Source organism: Lithobates pipiens, unplaced genomic scaffold (genome assembly GCF_037356315.1).
Source record: "Lithobates pipiens isolate NorthernLeopardFrog02 unplaced genomic scaffold, aLitPip1_a1.2 Scaffold_18, whole genome shotgun sequence".
Lineage (NCBI taxonomy): Eukaryota > Metazoa > Chordata > Amphibia > Anura > Ranidae > Lithobates > Lithobates pipiens.
In genome coordinates, this window is record NW_027507758.1 from 624,242,217 (window position 1) to 624,265,529 (window position 23,313).

The 23,313-nt window shown below is 45.1% G+C and overlaps 2 protein-coding genes across 2 annotated transcripts in view; one reads left to right on the forward strand and one right to left on the reverse strand.

Annotated features, from left to right (window-relative positions):
- Positions 1-23: 23 nt before the first annotated feature.
- On the reverse strand, positions 24-9,130 carry LOC143989438 (uncharacterized). Its single transcript, XM_077489565.1, has 8 exons — positions 9,083-9,130; positions 4,826-4,954; positions 4,555-4,689; positions 4,345-4,468; positions 4,131-4,228; positions 3,814-4,041; positions 3,554-3,695; positions 24-1,491 (listed from the first exon to the last, which is right to left on the reverse strand). Exons 2-8 carry the CDS (start codon positions 4,919-4,921, stop codon positions 335-337), a joined length of 1,980 nt encoding a protein of 659 aa, XP_077345691.1. The 5' UTR covers positions 4,922-4,954; positions 9,083-9,130; the 3' UTR covers positions 24-334.
- A 6,784-nt stretch (positions 9,131-15,914) lies between these two features.
- LOC143986867 (uncharacterized) overlaps positions 15,915-23,313 on the forward strand; it is a 173,717-nt gene continuing 166,318 nt past the window's right edge. The window contains exon 1 of the mRNA XM_077485273.1: positions 15,915-15,978. The gene's annotated coding sequence lies outside the window, so the exon portion shown is untranslated. The remainder of the gene's footprint in view (positions 15,979-23,313) is intronic.

A 23,313-nucleotide genomic window follows, 5' to 3' on the forward strand; every position in this document is an offset into this window, starting at 1 on the left:
ACACCACGCATGTACTCAGCCAATGAAAGGTACAAACTCTATTTTTATTTTTCTACTGCTATCAATGGCCAACACGGTACAACACTTCATCCATGTCTTTGGTGATCTCTGATCTCCTTATGAACAGTTTCCTTCATGATGAAGATCAGCCATGGAGTATATCTGAGGTGTATATCAGGGTGTGCTTCTTCCCCACATGAGAGCTGTGATGTCCAGCAACATTCATATAGAAGACATTTCCCGCACTCAAGGCACTAATACACCTCGAGGGTTGTGTGGGATCCCTGATGTACAGGAAGACAGGACTTCAGTGAGGAACAATTCAACAATTCCCTCACTCAGGACAGGAAGGTGGCTTCTCCCCTGTGTGAGATTTCTGATGTCCGGAAAGATTGGACTTGTCTGAAAAACCTTTCACGCACTCAGGACAGGAATACGGCTTCTTCTCTGTGTGCAAGCTTTGATGTCTGCAAAGATGTGACTTCTGTGAAAAAAATCTCTTGCATGCTGGGCAAGAGTATGGTTTTTCCCCCGTGTGAGACCTCCAATGTGTGTCAAGATCTGATTTTTGAACAAAACGTTTCCCGCACTCAGAACAGGAATACGGCTTCTCACCAGTGTGCAATCTCTGATGTCTATAAAGAGAGTACTTGTCTGAAAACCAATTCCCACACTCAGAACAGTTATGTGGCTTTCCCCGCTTGTGAGACCTTTGATGTTTAACAGGTTGTGAATTTTGTACAAAATATTTCCTGCACTCAAAACAGGAATTCTCACTTGTGTTCAATCTCTGATGAATAGAAAGATCGGAATTCCTTAAAAAACATTTCCCGCACTCAGGACAGGGATGTGGATTTTCCCCCTTGTGAGATCGCTGATGTCTGTAAAGATTGGACATGTCGGAAAAATATTTCCCGCACTCAGCACAGGAATATGGCTTTTCCCCCGTGTGAGATCTCTGATGTTTCTGAAGTTGTGATTTTTGTGGAAAACATTTCCAGCACTCCGGACAGGAATACGGCTTCTCACCCATGTGCAATCTTTGATGTTTGTTAAGGCTGGACTTCAATGAAAAACATTTCCTGCACTCAGGGCAGGAATATGGCTTCTCCCCCGTGTGAGATCTTATATGCAAATTTAGTTGGGATATAAAATGGAAACACTTCCCGCACTCAGTACAGGAATGTGGCTTCTCCCCTGTGTGAGATCTTTTATGATCATTAAGACTGGATTTAAACTGGAAACCCTTCCCGCACTCAGTACAGGAAAACCTCTTATCTGTTGGAAGGACGGCACCGTCCCGCACAGTCTGAGGTTCCTCAGGATAAGAGGAATACGATGGTCCATCTACACTGTGTGGTGCCGGATGGACATTTGAGGTAGTCGGGTTTTCTCCTGGACTATACTGTGTGATGTCCTCATCTTCTACTTTACAGTCTGGAGACAAAGTGAGACAATCCTCTGAGGTTTTCCTCATCTCCCGTCCATCTACTAAAATAGAAATACAAAGATTATTACTAGACATGAGCTGATTGGTTCCCCTAAACCAGGACTCCGCCCACATCAGGCAGCTTTGTCTCTGAGGATCTTACAATTCCCCCCTCAAGGTAACTAGTAAATGGGTCCTCTGATCTCCTACCAGATCATTTCTTTATTCATGGACCTTAGTCAGAGAGTGAGGAAACAATGAGAACTGTCTTCTATAGGAGTGACAGTGATGAGGGGATTATAGGACGAGTGTCCCCTCCCCCTCTATCACTCATTGCCATCTTCCCAACACAAAAAGCCCTGCACTTCCTTATTTAGTCCATGATTTAGTCATGAATAACAGCGGGGCTGAGCCCCACCAGAGGTCAGAGAGTGAGGATGGGGGGAGAACAACCAAGATGAAGACTGGACTGATCCTGAAGACCCCCACCATTGGGTTATTGACTCCTCCCCCTCGTTATCACTTTCTGTTCCAGAAGTCTGAGGATGTTATCACATTATTATCAACATGTAAAAGTCTGTTTTGCAATCAAATCAATACAATGTCCAGCTGGTAAAAAATGGGTGTAACAAAAGGAAATACATCTTTTTTTACATAGCACTGGGTAGATGGTAGAGAGCAAAATTCAGGCCTATGTAATGTGTACCATATTGTATAGGCTTAGTCCCCCATAATGTGAAATATACAGTATATCTTATGGCAAAAAAAATATTTCTTCATATTTCTTCTGGGTTAATATAACCCAGCACAGTCCCCCTCCCCTCCCCTTACATCAAAGTATGCAGGGTTCCCTTTTACAGTGCAATGGGGAACTCTGCAGACCCTGATGTAAAAGGGGACACTGTGGACTCCGATGTAAAGGAGAAATCTGTGGAGACTGATGTTGGGGGAAATGCTGAGACTCTGGTGTAAAGGGAAACTATGATGTAAGGCAATCTCTGGTCACCAGATTCCCCCTTACAGACGAGTCCACAGAGCTCACTTGTACATCACAGTCCACAGAGTTGCCCCTTACATCCGAATCTAGAGTTTCACTTTACATCACAGTCCACAGAGTTCTTCTTTACATGAGAGTCTGCAGGGTTCCCCCTTACATTGTAAAGGGGAACACTGCAGACCCGGATGTAAAGGGGAAGGCTGATGACCATCCGTGATGTAAAGGGAACTCTGATGTAAGGGGGGTCTCTGGTCAACAGAGAGCTCCTTTGCTTTTACAAGATTCCACAGAGTTCCTCCCTACATCCGAGTCTGCAGGATTCTCCCTCGCAGGGCAAGAGGGAACTTGGGGGAACCTGATGTAAAAGGAGAACTCTGATGTAAAGAGGAACACTTAGGACTCTGGTGTAAAGGGGAACGTTCATGTAAGGTGATCTCTGGTCACTAGAGCCCCCACCTTACATCACAGTGTTCCCCTTTATATCAAGGTCAGCAGAGTTTCCCCTTGCACTGTAAGGGGGAAACCTGCAAACTCTGATGTAAAGGGTAACTCTAGGGACTTTGGTTTAAGGGGGAATGCGTGGCGACTACCGAGGCTGGAGGAATGTCACACTGACCTCTGCCACAAGAATGCTTACTTGCACAGGTGCATGATTTTTACAAGCGACTGCTGTTTGTAACAGGCATTTACAGACCGTTTGTAAATTGCCCAATATTGGCAACCCTGCTATACATTCATATCCGTCCACTCACCACAGCTAGCAAACAGCAGAGCAAGTAACCTCGAGAGAATTGTTCTTTTAGAGATCTTGCTAGACCTGGGCATGGGGAAGAAGACCCAAAACACATACCCCAGGTGCCTAAACTGAGCAACACTTATGGCAAAAATCAACATTTTGCTGCCAACTGAACCCCAGAATCTCCATAAATCCAGTCTAGATGCATAAATTGTGTCTGCAGTACAGAGAAGGAAGATTATCCGAGAGAAATACAGGAATACAGGACGGGGAACACAGCTCAGGAAAATGACCAGGAGATTACAGGCTGATATCACCCAGTCCTTGCCCTACTCGGGACCAATCAGTGAGCAGTATGGGTGGAGGAATGTTTTTAATGTTAATGACCCACCTGTGCTGATCTCTGTAGGAGTGTCCTCCTCTATAAATGTCCCCGTTATTCCATCCTCCTCCATAGACTGCTGATCATCCCTCACATACCTCTCTTCTTCTTCTGCATTAACCTCAAATTCTATATGGATTGGATCTCCACTCTAAATCAAGAAAATTAGAGTAACTATCATCTGTAAACTAAAATAAAAGCTCACATAAAAAAAAATCTACATATCATCTGATACAAGTCCATGTTTCAATATGCTCCTCCCCACCAACCTTGTAACAGTGAGGGATGGTGTGATCTTCCTGTGGTGAATCCCGGGAATACAGAGGACGGGGACATCTCTCTGGTGGGTTTCTGTAGCTGGATGACTCCACCAGGGTGTCCTGGTACAGAGCTTTGTCTTCTTTTAGAAACTCTGACTCCTCCATCACCCCATCCTCATCATCCTCCTCTTTTATCTCTTCTTTACCCTCAACTTTAGAATCTCTCAGGTTTCCACTCTGAATATATAATAAAAATGACATCAATGGTAACAATGCAGATAATGTACAGATCCTAATGATACTATCAGTGATTGTTCCTCATCTACCTGATGATGGTGGGGGATGGTGTGACCTTCCTGTGTGGAATCCCGGGAATACAGAGGATGGGGACATCTCTCTGGTGGGTTCCCATTACTGGATCCATCTGTAGGAAACACACACACTGACTGAATACATTGTTTCTATGTGTTTATCAGATGATGGGGGATCTAGGTGGAGCCTCCGTACTGCTCTCTCCTTTACAATAAAGTCTCCTCTTACCCGGTGATGTGAGGGGCGGCTGATTGTCCATCATGACGTCCTTGTAGAGATCCTTGTGTCCTTCTAAATACTCCCACTCCTCCATGGAGAAATAGACAGTGACATCCTGACACCTTATAGGAACCTGACACACACAATGATACAGTCACCATCCAGACACATCCCTTGTCTGTTACTGGATAATGTCCCAGAATTCCCAGCACCGCTCACCTCTCCTGTCAGCAGCTCCATCATCTTCTTGGTGACTTCTAGAATCTTCTCCATGTTGTGTCTCTCAGGTTTTAGGGAGTCACATGGAGGCACTGTGATGGTCATATGATCACCTGACTTCACAGGAGGCAATCTCTGTATTGATGAATTGATAGAAATAGCATGTTAGGATCCCAGAATCCTCCTCACCTCTCCGGTCACGTCTGTGTTTTATTACTAGAGATAATAGAGATAAGAGTGATGTCATGTGACCTCCCAGAATCCTCCTCACCTCTCCGGTCAGCAGGTAGATGATCTCCAGGGTGAGGTTTAGTATCTTCTCAGTCATGTGACTCCGGTCCTCCTCCATCCTCATTGGTGCCGTCATTTGATCTATACAGGTCTCCTTGCAGACGGATAACTTTGGGAAATGAAAGTAAGAATTATTTGGATGGTATTGGTCACACAATAATAACATGTAGATGTGAGGGGGTAATAGGAGGGTTGCTGTACATTTAGGGACTACTGACCCCATGGGAACACATTTAGTCTGGATTGTTTCATTTTCTTACAGATAAGATAACACTTTATTGTCATTGTCTACAATTGTCTAATATGAAGAAGAAGAATATATATGTGCCGAAAATGAGGAAGAAATGTGTTTTTTAACCACTTAAGCCCCGGACCAATTTGCAGCCAAAGGACCAAGCCCCTTTTTGCGATTCGACACTGTGTCGCTTTAACTTTACAAAAATAAAATCGCAATTAGCGATCATTGATTTGGTTTGTGCAAAAGTTATAGCGTTTACAAAATAGGGGATAGTTTTATAGCATTTTTATTAATATTTTTTTTTTACTAGTAATGACGGCGATCATCAATTTTTATTGCGACTGCGACATTATGGGGGACACATCGGACATTTTTGGAACCATTGTCATTTATACAGCAATCAGTGCTATACAAATGCGCTGATTCCTGTGTAAATGACACTGGCAGTGAAGGGGTTAACCACTAGGGGGCAGTGTAGGTGTTACGTATGACGTTATGTGTTTTTTTTATTGTAGGGGGCATGGCCTGGCATGTGACATCACTGATCGTCCTTCCCTATAAAAGGGAACAGACGATCGTGGCAGCCACACAGGGGGCCTCCAGTGAAAGGGGGGGGGCAGCAAAAGGGAAAAAGGGAAAGGATTCCGGTGGCAGGGCACTCAATTCTTAGAAGGAAAGAAAGGGCAATCTGTGACAAAGACCTTAAGCACCGAACTGCATGTTGTCTACCGGGCGCTTTGGTTTGGCACATCACGGATCTGATGGACAGATTACTGGGAGGGGCTGGGGAAGACCCAGCTGTCATGGTGCACATTGGCACCAATGTCAAAGTCAGAGGCAGATGGAGTGTCCTAAAGAACGATTTTAGGGACATTAGGAGCTAAATTGAGGAAAAGGACCTCCAATGTAGTATTCTCAGGAATACTACCGCTACCTCGAGCCACACCAAAAAGGCAGAGGGAGATTAGGAAAGTAAACAAGTGGCTGAAGAGCTGGTTTAGTAAGGAGGGGTTTGGGTTCCTGGAGGACTGGGCCGACTTCTCAGTCGGTCACCAGTTCTATAGAAGGGATGGACTGCACCTAAATGAGGAGGGTACAGATCTGCTGGGAGTGAAGATGGCCAAAAAGTTAGAGGGGTTTTTAAACTAAGTGACGTGGGAGGGTCCAGAGGTAGAGATAGTCAGTGCATTACATATTCCAGAGGGTAGTATTGGGGGCATTAGTGGTAGGTTGACTAAAGCACAAAAACCCAAGGTAAGTATAGTAACAAGTCCTATTTGCAATCTCGAAACACCCAATAAGAGGATAATATGCGACCGGTCTAAACTACGTGGCATGTTCACCAATGCCAGGAGCCCGGCGGACAAGAAGGGTGAACTAGAGATGCTATTGTACGAGGAGGATTTGGATTTTGTGGGAATTACAGAGACCTGGTTTAACAGCTCTCATGATTGGCTGGCAAACATTCAAGGGTATTCCCTTTATCGCAAGGATAGAGAGGGTAAAAAAGGAGGAGGGGTATGCCTATATATCAAGAAAAATGTACAAGTGAATGTGAGAGATGACATCACTAAGGGAGCTAGGAAGGAGGTGGAATCCTTATGGGTAGAGCTCCAAAGGGATGAAGCCAAGGGGAAAATAATACTGGGAGTGTGCTATAGGCCCCCTAACCTGAGGGAAAAAGGGGAGACAGATCTGCTATCACAATTTGGATTAGCAGCAAGTATGGGAAGTCTTAACATAATGAGGATTTTATTTTTCAGACATAGACTTGGTGGAGGGAACCACGCATTCATCTAAGGGTGCAATTAGGGTCGCTAAAACAGAACACAAAAAGACACATAGTGGAGGAGAGCAAAAAAAATCCTAAGAAATTCTTAAAGTATATAAAGAGTAAAAAAGGGAGGACAGACCATATTGGCCCCATAAAGAATGAGGAAGGAGATCTGGTTACAAAGGATGGGGAGATGGCGAAGGTATCAAATTTATTCTTCTCCTCAGTCTTCACAAGGGAGTCAGGGAGGCTTCAGTTGCCAAAACTGCAGTGTTTGTCCTCATGACACATCACATGAAGCACCTCCATGGTTAAAAGAGGACAGAATTAAAATTAGACTTGGGAAACTTAACATTAATAAATCAACGAGACCAGATGGCTTGCACTCGAGGGTACTCAGGGAACTCAGGCAAGTAATTGCCAGACCATTGTTCCTAATGTTTACTGACAGTCTACTGACTGGAATGGTACCAGCTGATTGGAGAAAAGCCAATGTAGCCCCAATATTTAAAAAAGGGCCAAAATACATCCCTGGGAATTACAGACCAGTTAGCCTAACATCAATAGTATGTAAACTCTTGGAGGGGATGATAAGGGACTATATACAAGATTTTAGTAAGGAAATTGGTATCAATAGCACTAATCAGCATGGATTCATAAAGAATCGTTCTTGCCAAACCAATTTATTAACCTTCTATGAGGAGGTGAGCTGCCATCTAGATAAAGGAAGGCCTGTAGATGTGGTGTACTGTATCTGGATTTTGTAAAAGCATTTGACACCGTTCCCCATAAACGTTTACTGTACAAAATAAGGTCCGTTGGCATGGACCATAGGGTGAGTACATGGATTGAAAACTGGCTACAAGGGCGAGTTCAGAGGGTGGTGATAAATGGGGAGCACTCGGACTGGTCAGGGGTGGGTAGTGGGGTCCCCCAGGGTTCTGTGCTGGGACCAATCCTATTTTATTTGTTCATAAACGACCTGGGGGATGGGGTAAACAGTTCAATCTCTGTATTTGCAGATGATACTAAGCTAAGCAGGGCAACAACTTCTCCACAGGAGGTGGAAACCTTGCAAAAAGATCTGAACAAATGAATGGGGGGGGGGGGGGGGGGCAACTACATGGCAAATGAGGTTCAATGTAGAAAAATGTAAAATAATGCATTTGGGTGGCAAAAATATGAATGTAATCTATAGACTTGGGGGAGGAGAATCTCTGGGGGGATCTAGGATGGAAAAGGACCTGGGGGTCCTAGTAGATGAAAGGCTCAGCAATGGCTTCAGAGGGGATATGATTTCAATTTATAAACACCAGAACTGGACAGCATACTCCAGGTGCGGCTGGACCAGAGTCTTGTAAAGCGGGAGAATTATCGTTTTATCTCTGGAGTTGATCCTCTTTTTAATGCATGACAATATTCTGTTTGCTTTGTTAGCAGCAGCTTGGTATTGCATGCCATTGCTGAGACTATCATCTACTAGGACCCCCAGGTCCTTTTCCTTCCTAGATTCCCCCAGAGGTTCTCCCCCCAGTGTATAGATTGCATTCATATTTTTGCCACCCAAATGCATTATTTTAAATTTTTCTACATTGAACCTCATTTGCCATGTAGTTGCCCACCCCATTCATTTGTTCAGATCTTCTTGCAAGGTTTCCACATCCTGCGGAGAAGTTATTGCCCTGCCTAGCTTAGTATCGTCCGCAAATACAGAGATTGAACTGTTTACCCCATCCTCCAGGTTGTTTATGAACAAGTTAAATAGGATTGGTCCCAGCACAGAACCCTGGGCGACAGTTCTTTACTGTAAGAGCGGCAAGGATGTAGAATTCCCTTCCACAGGCGGTGGTCTCAGCGGGGGGCATCAATAGTTTCAAGGAACTATTAGATAAGCGCCTGAACGACTGCAACATACAGGGATATACAATGTAATACTGACATATAATCACACACAGAGGTTGGACTTGATGGACTTGTGTCTTCTTTTCAACCTCACCTACTATGTAACTATATATTATTATAATTTTATTCCAAAATGAGGAGAATGTTCCGGCCCCGTAAGTGGGGGAAATGTTCTGCCCCTGAAGGGGTTAATCTAGGTTCCCACACTATATATGTGTGCATCATCATCTGCCGGAGATAAAAGACATCACAGTGACTATGGAGGAAGAGGACGGACATGACGAGGGGTTACTGGGTGTAAATAGAAAATAAGATCTTATTACCACCTCTACTGCCACTTCCAGCAATGTCTTCTCTCTACTTCCTCCCGACTCACCTCTCACCTGGAAATTCCTGTTTGCACGGGACATCACTTCCTGTCTGCATTCCATAGAGATGTTCAATCTCGGTATAAGTGAGATCACCATCTTGTGGACCTCAGGGGAACTGCAGCCCTGAGAAACAGCTCATAGTGTGAACACGGCCTTCTGCTGTGTGTGTATGTACTGCATATTATTTATTTATTACAGGTACTTATATAGCACTGTCAATTTACATAGCACTTTACATATATATTGTACATTAACATCAGTCCCTTCTAGGGTTGCCATCTGTCCAGGATTCACCCGGACAGTTCGGGTTTGGAATCATGTGTCCGGGTTTCAGACTGTCTGAAACCCGGACACATGATTCAGACTGGACTATGGCTTCCCAGCAGGTTTGCTGGCTGCAGTTAGCTAAGCTAATGTGCCCCCCCCCCCCCCCCAAAAAAAAAACACACAGACGGGAGAGGAGACAGGGTTCGAACTGCACATCTTTCTCCCACCCCTACCCCTCTGTGTCTGCCCACACTCCAATCCCCAGTCCTGTGTCTCAGAAAAGGAACGTGGGGGCCAGAAATTCGAAGTCTAGCAGCCTCAAATACATCTGAATGAGAGGTGCTGACTGCCAAGGGGTGAGTGAGCTCACCATCCATCCCTGTCTGTGACTGAAGTTTCCCCCCTTATCCCTCCTGCTTCTTAGTGAGTACACTAATGCTGCGTACACACGAGCGGACTGTATGGCATACTTAGTTCGTCATACAATCCGACGGACAGTCCGTCGTACTTTCCACTGAATGGACTTGACCACACACGGATGCACAAACAGTCCGTCGAAAGCTTGCGCGATGACGTGTACAGCACGTACGACGGGACTAGAAATAGGAAGTCCAAGACACAGCAAAGCACCCTTCCGCCGTGTAAATCCTTTCTGGGCATGCGCCATTCTTAGTCCGTCGAACTAGCATACTGACGACCGTATTGTCCGCTGAAACCAAAGTACGACGGACAGAATTTAAAAAAAAACAAAATACTTAGTACGCCAGACTGCACGCTGAAAAAGTCCGCTGAAGCCCACACACGAGCGGATTGTCCACTGAAATGTGTTTCGACGGACTAAGTTCGCCATACAGTCCGCCTGTGTGTACGCGGCATAAGGTAAATCAGGGTTCTCAGAGCACCCCTTACATCAGATTTCCCCTTTACACCAGAAGCCGCAGTGTTCCCCCTTACAGCAGAGCCCTCTCCATACATCAGAGTGCTCAATGTTCCCCCGACCCCTTAAATCAGGGTTCTCAGAGCATCCCTTAGAGTCCCCAGAGTTCTCCTTTACACCAGAGTCTGCAGAGTTCCCCCTTACAGTGAAATGGAACTCTGCGAGTTCAGATGTAAAAGAGGAACTCTATAGACTCTGATGTAAAGGGGGGCTCTTGTTATTAATGCCATGTGATTAGAAATGTTATATGTATAGTTTATACTATAAAAAAAAATGCTAAATTGCTATGTGCCACTAAAGTGTTTGGGTTTGATTTGAAGAAAAGGTGGCAACCCTAGTCCCTTCCCTCCTAGAGCTTACAATATAAGGTCCCTAACTCACGTACACATACTTAGGGTTGCCACCTCATCCCTTTAAACCCGAACACATATTAATTTCTCAGGTTCTGAGGCTAATTTAATGCAGATAAGGTACCATGTGAGTTTAATTACCACCTTAATGAGAATCTGTGTAATTAATATACGTTTGGGTTTAAAGGGATGAGGTGGCAACTCTACAGATGCTAAGGTCAGTTTAGACAGGAGCCAATTAACCTACCAGCATGTCTTTGGAGTGTAGGAGGAAACCGGAGTACCCGGAGTAAACCCACACAGGCACAGGGAGAACATGCAAACTCCAGGCAGGTGGTGTTGTGGTTGTCATCCAAACTGATGACCCTAGTGCTGCTAGACGGAAGCGCTAAGCCCTTGTACACACGGTTGGACATTCCGACAACAAAATCCGTCGGATTTTGTCCGAGGGATTTTGTCCAAAACTGGTGTTGCATACACGCGGTCGGACAAAGTTGTTGGAAAATCCAATCGTTCGTAACGTGATGACGTAATTTCGTTACGACGGGACTACGTTCAGGCTAGTAGCCAATAGCTTTGGTCTAGGAATTTGATCTGAGCATGCGTGCCACTTTGTCCTAACGAAATTCTCTACAAACGATCGGACAAAGTCCGATCGGATCATGTTGTCAGAAAATTTTATAGCCCAGCTCTAAAACTTTGTCGGTTTGATATTCCGACGGAAACAGTCCAATGGAGCCCACACGCGGTCGGATTATCCGACAACGCGGTCCGATTGGACATTTGCTGTCGGAATGTCCGACCGTGTGTACAAGGGCTTATAGCTTAGCCACTCTACCGCCCCATTCTTATAGATGGGGTCATCTCCACTCCCACTAAGGGAGATATAAATATATTACTGCCTAGTACAGCCTTGCTCAGCCAGGGTTCCCCCAAAGGTTTCTAGGGGTTCCTTGAGCAATGAACAATTTCTGTCTCTCAGTAATAATGATTTCATGATGATGTAAGAATGTCCTTCTCCCATTGACTACTGATATAAGGGGATCCTTCTCTCAATGGTCATCAATTTTAGTATACACTATAGGATAACAGACCTAGGACACCTTTTGGGCCTCCAAAGAATATAGTAATGCAGAGCAAATAGTGCCCCCTCACCCTCTTGTCAGGCCCTGTTCCAAGCTACACTCCTATCTGAATAATGTGTCTGGGTTTCAGGGGGACTGAAACCTGGACTGATGATTCAAAACCTGGACTGTTCGGGTTAATTCTGCACAGGTGGCAACCCTAGGTGATGTATCTAGGGTTGCCACGTCATCCCTTTAAAAACTGAACACATATTAATTACACAGTTTTTGGGGCTAAATGAATGCAGGGAAAGTGTGAAATTACCACCTTAATCAGCCACAGAACCTGTGTAACTAATATGTGTTCAGTTTTAAAGGGATTCTAGTGGTGCCTTATGTGATGAAGTAACACAAAGTATAGGCAGACAGCAAGGAGCTTGAACAAGAGCCTCGTGTTTAATCAGCACTGCAGCATCCATTTTACAACAACTGCTGCTCCCCGCCCCCAGATCACATGACTAATGCCGCGTACACACGAGCGGAATGTCCGACAGAAAAAGTCAGACGGAAGCTTTTCATCGTATATTCCGATCGTGTGCAAGCCTCACCTGACTTTTTTTTTTGAAAATTATGACGGACCTAGAAATGGAACATGTTCTAAATATTTCCGACGGAACCAACACCTATCGGGAAAACCGATTGTCTGGGGGTTGGGGCCTTCATTCTGATGGACAGTAAGTTTAAGGAAGTTCAGGAAAAGCTGTTGCAGGAAGAAGACTTAAATCTTGAGAAAGCCATAAGGATTGCCAGAGCATATGAAATGTCGAGAAAGGATATGCAGGTACTGGAAGGAACAGAGCTCCAGATTAATGCTATAGAAAATTACAGCAGCAGATATGGGCAAGAAAGAGCACACAAAGGAATAAAGGGCACCTATGGCACTGGGACAAATAATGCACAAGCAGTGTGTGGATATTGTGGAAACATGCACCTTAAAAATAGTGTCTGTCTGGCAAGGGGGCAGATATGCAATAAATGCAAGAGTGAAACTGTCTTCACAAACCGGAAGGTCAAAAACACGGTCTATACGCGCCATAGGAGACAACAATGCGCTGTCAGACTCAGACTGCAATAGACTCCAATATATGTTGCAGAAGTACAGAAAACACATCAGTCTGCAGATGAAGAAAATGTAACATTACAGATAGGGGCTAACAAAACTCCAGTCACATTCAAAATAGATACAGGAGGACAAGTAAATGGTGTGCCAAGCCACATATACCTGGAACACCTCTGTAATGAATCTCCCTGATGCCCCGTACACACGACCGGACTTTCCATCAGAATAAACTCTGCGGTCTTTCCGACGGAGTTCCGACTGAACGGACTTGCCTACACACGATCACACCAAAGTCTGTTTGTTTCAAACGCGATGACGTACGACGGGACTAGAAAAGGACGTTTAATAGCCAATAGCTACCCTTGCGTTGTATTTGGTCCGTCGGACTAGCATACAGACGAACGGTTTTCCCAATAGGAATTGATTCAGTCGTAAAGATTTAAAACATGTTCTATTTCTAGGTCCGTCAGACTTTTTGAACAAAATAATGCAGGTGAAGCCCACACACGATCGGAATATCCGATGAAATTATTCCGTCTGACCTTTTCTGCCCGGAAAGTCCGGTCGTGTGTACGCGGCATTAGAGACTCAGGACCAACCAAAACTAATGGGATATGAGGGTGAAAAGCTGAAAGTAATGGGTCGCTGTCATGCAAAATGTTCTCACAAGGGATCTGAAAAGGTTTTACAATTGTTTGTGATAAAAACACAAGTCACAGCCGTGCTAGGTCTCAGAACAAGTAAAGAGATTGGACTTGTGAAGATCATAATGACCGTGGACGGTGGGCACAGAGGTCTGACAGAGACTGACATTAAACATGAGCACTGTGATCTAGACATGTGCGATTAGTTTCGTACGAAACGAAAATTCGCATTAATTTCCGGAAATTCGTATGAATCCGAAATACGAATTTTTATGCATACGAAATCCGAAATTTCGTTTATGAATTTTGGATCCAAATTCATAACGAAAATTCGTAATTAACGAAAAGTTAACGAACCTAAAAGTTAAAAACCCAGGAATTCAGCACAGCACAGGGATGGTGGGAACCCCTCATAATGATAAATTCATCATAACGAAAATTTGTAATTGCTACGAAAAGTTAATGAACCTAAAAGTTAAAACCCCAGGAAGTCAGCACACATGAATAAGACTGTTAACTGTTTTCTAACGTGCATAAGGAACTAGGCTTAAACAAAAGAACTCGAAGTACAACATAAAGCATACACATCATTACTTCTCCCATTGGTGACCAATCAATATCAGTGGTCAGTGTAGTGGTCCCTTACATTGGTGACCAATGGGAGAAGGACCCCCCACCTTGTATCAGTGGTCAGTGTAGTGGTCCCTTACATTGGTGACCAATGGGAGAAGGACCACTTATATCAGTGGTCAGTGTAGTGGTCCCTTACATTGGTGACCAATGGGAGAAGGAACACCTTATATCAGTGGTCAGTGTAGTGGTCCCTTACATTGGTGACCAATGGGAGAAGGACCACTTATATCAGTGGTCAGTGTAGTGGTCCCTTACATTGGTGATCGATGGGAGAAGAACCCCCCAACCTTGTATCAGTGGTCAGTGTAATTATCCTGTCATGTACTTGGTAGATAATCAAATGAAAGTGCACTACTCCCTTGGGAGCTGCTAATAGTTCATACAGTACGGCTAGTTTAACCCCCGCTCAGGGACGGACTGACAACTCATGGGGCCCCCGAACAATAGGAGAAGATTATGGGGCCCCCGGGCAATAGGAGATTATGGGGTCCCCAGGCAATAGATTATGGGGCCACACATTATACACACACATACAGTATACACACACAGACACACAATATACACACACAGAATACACACACACTGAAAAGGTACTGGAGAGGCGGGGAAGCTATAATCTTGGGATTTTTTTTAAAAACACTGATTTTTAACATACTGTCCCTGGTTTTATTGAGGCTGGCAACCCCGATGAGGCCCCTTAGTGGCATGGGGCACTTGGGCATTGCCCGAGTGCCCGAATGGTCAGTCCGCCCCTGCCCCCGCTGTAGTAAAGCACAGACGATTTAGAACAGTTCAAAACATTAACTTTATTCCATATTTTGGTAGTACAATCGCCCCGATGATGCACAGATATAAGTTGCCTCTGGATTGAGATGTATGAGCGATAGTCCCTCTCCTTTAATGAACTGACATGCATGCCCCTCTGAAAGTTATGTGGTACTTTAAAACGCTAGCAGTCCCAGGCTTCACCTGCCTTCTCCTCCTGCCCTTTTCTTCCCAGGCCAGCTCAGGAAAGGTCCAGGCCAACCCTGCTTCACTCCGGTCGGTTTGCAGCTACTTCTTGCTTGATGGAAACCTCTTCCAGCTCTGGAGTCTCTGAACCTCCATCACCTTCCGGCGAAGATCCGTGGCTTTCCAGCCCTGGGCCTTAACGTCACATTTTTCTGCCTTTGTGGATTAATTATTTTCCCATCTCCAACTCCCCAGGAAACACGTGACCTCAGTGTATATGTATGGGCCCTGCCCCTGACCATGCAAATTAACAATTGGACAAGAGCTCATACTGCCTGTCCTTTAGGGCCTGACCCGCCTCCTTTCCAGATACTTCTCTGGAGAAGCAAGGGAGTGTTTTCCAGGGTGATGAACAGGTGGTCACACCCCCCTCTAACCTATAACTCCACCCTAACCCAAACCAAACCTTCAGGCCTGTACAAAAGACAGTAAGGCACTGGCAATTTAACCTATCTTTAAACTGATAGCACCCACCTAAAGTGGTGGGCGCTACACAAATGATACATGCCCTTTTATCTGTGAGCGCTATCTACCCCTTTATTCCAAGCAGCCGCTTTGATGTGCTCCTCTTTTCAGCGTTTAGGTGACCAGGCACAAGGCCGTGTTCACACTATGAAATGTTTCTCGGGGCTGCAGTTCCTCTGAGCTCCACAAGGTGGTGATCTCACTTCTACCCAGACTGGACATCTCTATGGAAAACATACAAGAAGTGATGTAACATATAGACAGGAAATTACGTCAAGTTCAGACACGAAGTTCCAGGTGAGAGGTGAGTCGGGAGGAAGTAGAGAGAAGACATTGCTGGAAGTGGCAGTAGAGGAGGTAATAAGATCTTATTTTCTATTTACACCCAGTAATCCCCCCGTCATGTCCGTCCTCTTCCTCCATAGTCACTGTGATGTCTTTTATCTCCAGCAGATGATGATACACACACATATATAGTGTGGAGACCTAAATTAACCCCATTCAGGGGCAGAACATTCTCTTCATTTTGGAGATGTGTGACCTTTTCACCTTTAGCCATCTCTTGTAACGAGGGATGAGGTTCCGATTTGGGTTGTACTGAAAATTATGTTATGAATTACGTCACACAGCGGTTACTGGGGACAATTCCGGTATCCTCTCATTATAAAAGATCTCCTCATACACCCAGCAACCCGTAAGCCTTTTCATCATATTGTTTTCCCTCAAACTGAGCCATTCCACTAATCAGTCATATTCTTGTTTTGAACGTTACCATAAAATCTACACCCAAGCATCGATGTGGTGTCATCTGCTCCCATGTCTTGGTGTCACTTCATAAGCCCCACCCACATCCCTGGGAATTACAGACCAGTTAGCCTAACATCAATAGTATGTAAACTCTTGGAGGGGATGATAATGGACTATATACAAGATTTTAGTAAGGAAATTGGTATCAATAGCAGTAACCAGTATAGATTCATGAAGAATCGTTCTTGCCAAACCAATCTATTAACCTTCTATGAGAAGGTGAGTTGCCATCTAGATAAAGGAAGGCCCGTAGACGGTGGTGTATCTGGATTTTGCAAAAGCATTTGACACCGCTCCCATAAACGTTTACTGTACAAAGTAAGGTCCATTTGCATGGACCATAGTGTGAGTACATGGATTGAAAACTGGCTACAAGGGCGAGTTCAGAGGGTGGTGATAAATGGGGAGTACTTGGAATGGTCAGGGGTGGGTAGTGGGGCCCCCCAGGGTTCTGTCCTGGGACCAATCCTGTTTAATTTGTTCATAAATGACCTGGAGGATGGGGTTAACAGTTCAATCTTTGTATTTGCGGACGATACTAAGCTATGCAGGGCAATAACTTCTCCGCAGGATGTGGAAACCTTGCAAAAAGATCTGAACAAATGAATGGGGTGGGCAACTACATGGCAAATGAGGTTCAATGTAGAAAAATGTAAAATAATGCATTTGGGTGGCAAAAATCTGAATGCAATCTATACACTGGGGGGAGAACCTCTGGGGGAATCTAGGATGGAAAAGGACCCGGGGGTCCTAGTAGATGATAGGCTCAGCAATGGCATGCAATGCTGCTAACAAAGCAAACAGAATATTGGCATGCATTAAAAAAAGGGGATCAACTCCAGAGATAAAACGATAATTCTCATGCTCTACAAGACTCTGGTCCAGCCGCACCTGGAGTGTGCTGTCCAGTTCTGGGCACCAGTCCTCAGGAAGGATGTAGTGGAAATGGAGAGAGTACAAAGAAGGGAAACAAAGCTAATAAAGGGTCTGGAGGATATTAGTTATGAGGAAAGGTTATGAACACTGAACTTATTCTCTCTGGAGAAGAGACGCTTGAGAGGGGATATGATTTCAATATACAAATACCGTACTGGTGACCCCATAATAGGGAATAAAACTTTTTTGTGGAAGGGAGTTTAACAAGACACGTGGCCACTCATTAAAATTAGAAGAAAAGAGGGGTAACCATAAACTATGTAGAGGGTTCATTACTGTAAGAGCGGCAAGGATGTGGAATTCCCTTCCACAGGCGGTGGTCTCAGCGGGGAGCATTGATAGTTTCAAGAAACTATTAGATAAGCACCTGAATGACCGCAACATGGCTTGTTGACAATTTTTGGACAATTTCCAGGCATTTTGCCAAGGCACCCCTGAAGGCACCATGGTTGAAAAAAGACGGCCTACTGTATAGTTGTTACGTACCTGGTAGGAGTATGATATGACAAGGTCAGCCTCCCTTGTATCTCCAGCCCAAGCCCCACTGAAGGTGGAACAGATGGTGGCTAGGGCCAGGAGGAGCATGAGTGCCTGTAAAGCCCCATACACACAATCGGATTTTGTACAAAGGACATTGGCCGTAAGTTTGTATTGCATACACACAATCAGACTTTTTAGGCAACAAACACAAACGTAGTGACGACACTTCAAAAGAGGACGTTCAATTACTCCAGCGCCACCTTTGGTCAACTTCTGTATTGTTGTCTGATCTTTTGCATTGGTTCTGAGCATGTGTGTTTGTACTTTGTACAAAAGTCTGATGGTTTTGTGTACACACGATCGGACTTTGTTCCATCAGACTTATGTTGTCAAAAAGTTTGTCCGTTCGCACAGCCAACAAAAGTCAGATGAAAACCGAAAAAGTTTGTCTGATGGATCGTACACACGGTCGGATGTTGCCTCAAAACAGCTAATTTGCATGTTTATTGTCAAAAAGTCAGATCGTGTGTACGGGCCTTTAGTGTTGCTTGCAGTATTTGCAGATGGAGTAGTAGGCTCGGTGGTAGAGGCAGGACAACAGGCAGTGTTTGAGCCAGGTGAAGAGAAGGAGCAGGGTCTCAAGGATAGCTGGGTTCGGTAACAGGCGGGCAGCGAAGTACAAAGGCCCAAAGCCCGGTATAAATCCAAGGGTGATCGGAGATTCGCTGTCCAAGGGCCTCTGCTATGCAATGCTCTACCAATCAACATCCGCCTGGAAGAAAATCACCTGGCTTTTAGGAAAAAACTCAAGACCTTCCTCTTTTAGCAGCTGATCAAAGCTCGCCACAGCGCCTAGAGGCGATTCAGTTCGCATTGTGCGCTATATAAGTATTTCATTCATTCATTCATAAGCAGAAGCAGGGTCAAATGGAAACCAAGATCAGGAACTGGTAATCAGGAATGAATCAGAGTCCAGAGGCAGAGTCAGGGTAAGCCAGGTTCAGCAACAGGTATCAGGCAGGGTATAACAGGAATCAGAAGATCAGGACACAGCTGAAGACCAGTCAGCGCTGTTTGTGAGTCAGAGCACTCTTTTTAAATAGGTCGTCAGGCACCAATTGGCGTTAGGGACGCACTCCTGCACGTGCACGCAGTCCGTTGCATGTCTGCATCAGCGCCTTGGAAGTCCGCCGAGCACGCTCATGTGCAGGTATGTGTGCCAGAGCAGTTCTCTTACAATGGCTAGTAAACAAAAACCGAGACCGGATGTGATGTAAAACACATTGCTTCTGGGATCATTCATCACAGAGGAGATGGAATGGATGTTCCTCCCTGTCTTCTGTTTGCAGCCTGTCCCAATAGAGTGTAGCAGTCCCAGGTTGCCCGGTGAATGGGAAAACCTGGGAACGGCAACAGGCCACGGTAAACATGATCAGGGGGCCACGGTAAACATGATCAGGGGGCTGTAGAGCCACTCAGATCACTTTTACATAACAGCCCATCGCCAGTTGCAAATTTTGATTTGCAGGGACATGGTTTTAAACACTTTTTCCATATGGGAAGCTGTTAAAAAATGAAAATGAATTTGGGGCCACCAATTGTGCTGCTGAAAGTAGGCCATATACCATGTGATGAAAACTCAATATCCCTGTCACAACTGCCAAAAGAAAGCCTGAAATTAGACAAATAATAGTAGATTAGAGAAAATAATGAAAAAAGATTTACTAAAGCCTGAACCTAATTAGTATGTAAAAACTGGCTCAGCTGCAACTATTTAAATGTGCTCTGTGACCTTGAGAAAGTTTCCCTTGAGAAAGTCACATGACCTGTGACGCAACGCATTGGGAGGAGCCAGTGACGTTCCCTCTGGTGTTCTGCTATACCAGACGTGCAGTGAGGAGGAAAGCTGCGTGCACTACTGATCATTCAATCAGCATTTTTTACTTGAACCAAATGTGAGTGAATAGCCTATATTAATTGGGAAGTTATGAATACACAGCAATCTGGAGGGCAGAAGAGAGCCGGGAGAAGGTGCGGGCTGTACTCTCTCCCCACTCCTGCCATTTGTGTAAGAAAGGGGGATTTTGGGAGATTTGTCCTGGGGGGGGGATTTGGGGGCATTTATGCTTGGAAGGAAAATGTTGGGTGATGGAAGAATTTGTGCTGGGGGGGACATTTTGATCATAGGGAAATTGAGGGGGGGCGGGTTGCGCTAAAAGGGGGGGATGTAAGGGAGATTTGTGCTCAGAGGGGAAATTTGAGGGATAGAGGATTTTTGTCAGGGTGTGTGATTTGGGTGGGGGAAAAATTTTGCTGGGAGGGAGATTTAGAGAGAGGATATGAGCTAAGAAGGGGGTGGGGGGCCAAAGATTTGTGCTGGGAGTGTGGGAGCAGGGGGGGGATTTGCACTGAGAAGAGGGAGGAGTTTTTTTTGGGGGAGAATTATGCCTTGCAAAGGGAATATACGCTTAGGAGGTTAGCGCGCAGATTAGTGCTTGATTTTTTTTGAGGGTGAATTTTGATGACACATTTTCCTCATACATCTTGGGGAGGGGGGCGCAGTTTGGCATCTTTGCCCTGGGTACTAGATGACCTTGGCCTGGCACTGGTGACATGTCCTCTTTACTGAGACATCTGGAGTCTATTAGAGCTCAAATTTTTCCTCTGCCCTTAAAAGCATCTGATCATTCCACTAATGGTTTGTTTACAACTGGTGAAACCAGAAGTGGCGAAATACTCGTCATTTCCGGTTTCTTAGACCATAGAGATGATCTGGTCTACTACGGTCAGCTCTATGGTCCGCTGGGACAACCGCCGGCTGCAATTCCAGGTTCTCCAGTGGAATGGGATGGGCTGAGACTCGAGAATGCGTTGGGAAGGGGGCCAATTTAGCCACTAAGATTTCTGATACAAGAAAGAGCTCTGCAGACTCTAAAAGAACAATACCGGGACATGCTGGTATAACCGCTGAAAGTCGGTTCACGTACAGGCACGTCGCCTGATGCTTAAAGCAGAGGTCCACCCACCGCTGCAAAAAATTAAAAGCCAGCAGCTGCTCATACTGCAGCTGCTGACTTTTAATAATCGGACACTTGCCTGTCCTGGAGTCCAGCGATGTCGGCACTGCAGCTGTTTCCATCACCTCCATTGCGAGTAAGGGAACCCAGCAGTGTAGCCTTACTGCTTCACACCGGGAAAACTACTGCACATGCGCGAGGCTCCGCTCTTCTCTCCTACTGGGCCCGGTGGTCGGGGAAGGAGGAGGGAGCCCCAGCGATGATGCAAATACCCGCAGCTGAGGCTCCTGGAAGTGGGGACAGGACACTTGTGAAAGACTGCCCCTCCTCCCCCTCGAAACTTGCCAAATGTGACACCAGAGGGGGAAGGAGTACAACCTTCCAATTTCCAGAGCGGAAGTTCCAATTTTGGGTGGAACTCCGTTTTTCATTTGGCAGTACTTGAACCCAGGACAGGGCCGCTGTGGGCAGATGGGGTTGTCTTCATGGGGAAATAATCTAAGCAAAGTAACTTTGAGCAGAGAATCTACTGAACCCAGTATAGAACAATAACCATAATTATATAGATACACACTAGTATAGAAATAATACAAACTGTATGTGATAAAATATTAGTGATAACATCCAATACATGTAGTGCTAATCCAAAAGTAGCTGCTGGATAAGATGGGTCCTCTGTTCTTTGCCTTGACCTCCTCAAAAACATCATCCCATCTGAAACACCAGGTTGCGTGTACAAAGCATGCAAATAGAACCGAAAAATCACTGAATGTAATACCTGGCTACACACAATACATGTAATATCAGGCCCCCGAAAGAAGTCCTTTGGTGACTAAACGTTTAGGGCGGAGCGACGTGCTTACGTCATTGCGTATACCAGAAGTGACGGCGAACGCCATTGTTAACCGCCAGGATTGTTTCTATGATATGCGCATTTCATTTTATTCCATGTGAGGGGTATTTTATTGTGATAAAACAGCATTCTCTAAGGTTTTACACTATCCAGCGCTCTCTTCTTTATATGTCTTTGTCGGAACGTTGGAAGATTGTGGATTCTGTGTGGGGATATACTCCAAAAAGCCTGTTTGATCTCTAATTAGAAGGTCCTTACCATATGGTAAGCATACATCGGACTCCTTTGGTGATGGTCTGACCTTTGAGGTGAAGACTCTTCGGTTCATCGTGTTTTACACGGTTTCCTTTGTTTTAAAGAAGAATTTTTGATTTTTGCCTTTCGTGTGGGAATTAATTTTGCACCTGGACTCTTTAAAAGACATTCATTCTTTTTGTGTAGCGCAGCACATTGTTTATAAGATGTGTTAGCTGTGATAAATATCTCACGGGTGTGCCTGCAGCTTTTATCACGTTCAGAATTTTATTGCCATGCACAAACACAGTATTTATTTTGTTTTTTGTTTAGAACTTATTGGGACGCCTGCCTTTACACGCACATGAACTTTAATGGCATCCCAGTCTTGGTCCGTAGGGTTGAATATTGAGTTGGCCCGCCCTTTGCAGCTATAACAGCTTCAACTCTTCTGGGAAGGCCGTCCACAAGGTTTAGGAGTGTGTCTATGGGAAGGTTTGACCATTCTTCCAGAAGCCCATTTGTAAGGTCACTGATGGTGGAGAGAATTCCTGGCTCGCTGTCTCCACTCTAATTCATCCCAAAGGTGTTCTATCGGGTTGAGGTCAGTACTGTGCAGGCCAGTCAAGCTCCTGCACACCAAACTCGATCATCCATGGACCTTGCTTTGTGCACTGGTGTGCAGTCATGTTGGAACAGGAAGGGGCCATCCCCAAACTGTTCCCACAAAGTTGAGAGCATGAAATTGTCCAAAATATCTTGGTATGCTCATACCTTAGGAGTTTCCTTCACTAGAACTAAGGGGCCAAGCCCTAAAAAACAAAACCCTAATCCCCCTCCACCAAATGATTTGGACCCGTGCACATAGCAAGGTCCATAAAGACATGGATGAGCGAGTTTGGGGTGGAGGAACTTGACTGACCTGCAGAGAGTGCTGACCTCAACCCGATAGAACACCTTTGGGATGAATTAGGGCGGAGATTGGAAGCCAGGCCTCCTCATCCAAAATCAGTGCCTGAACTCACAAATGCTCTTCTTGGAAGAATGGTCAAACATTCCCATAGACACACTCCTAATCCTTGTGGACGGCCTTCCCAGAAGAGTTGAAGCTGTTATAGCTGAAAAGAGTGGGCAAACTCAGCATTGAACCCTACGGACTAAGACTGAGGTGCCATTAAAGTTCTTGTGCGTGTAAAGGCAAACTTTTGGTAATATATAGTGTATACAACATCAGCCAATGAGCCCTAGACCTGGTTGTATATACAGTATATAGTTATTTATCAAAGATACCTCCGAATGAAAGTTGCAGCAAATTCCAGTTGCAGAGGCCCCTGGGAAGTGACCATAGGTGTCATTTCAATTGTG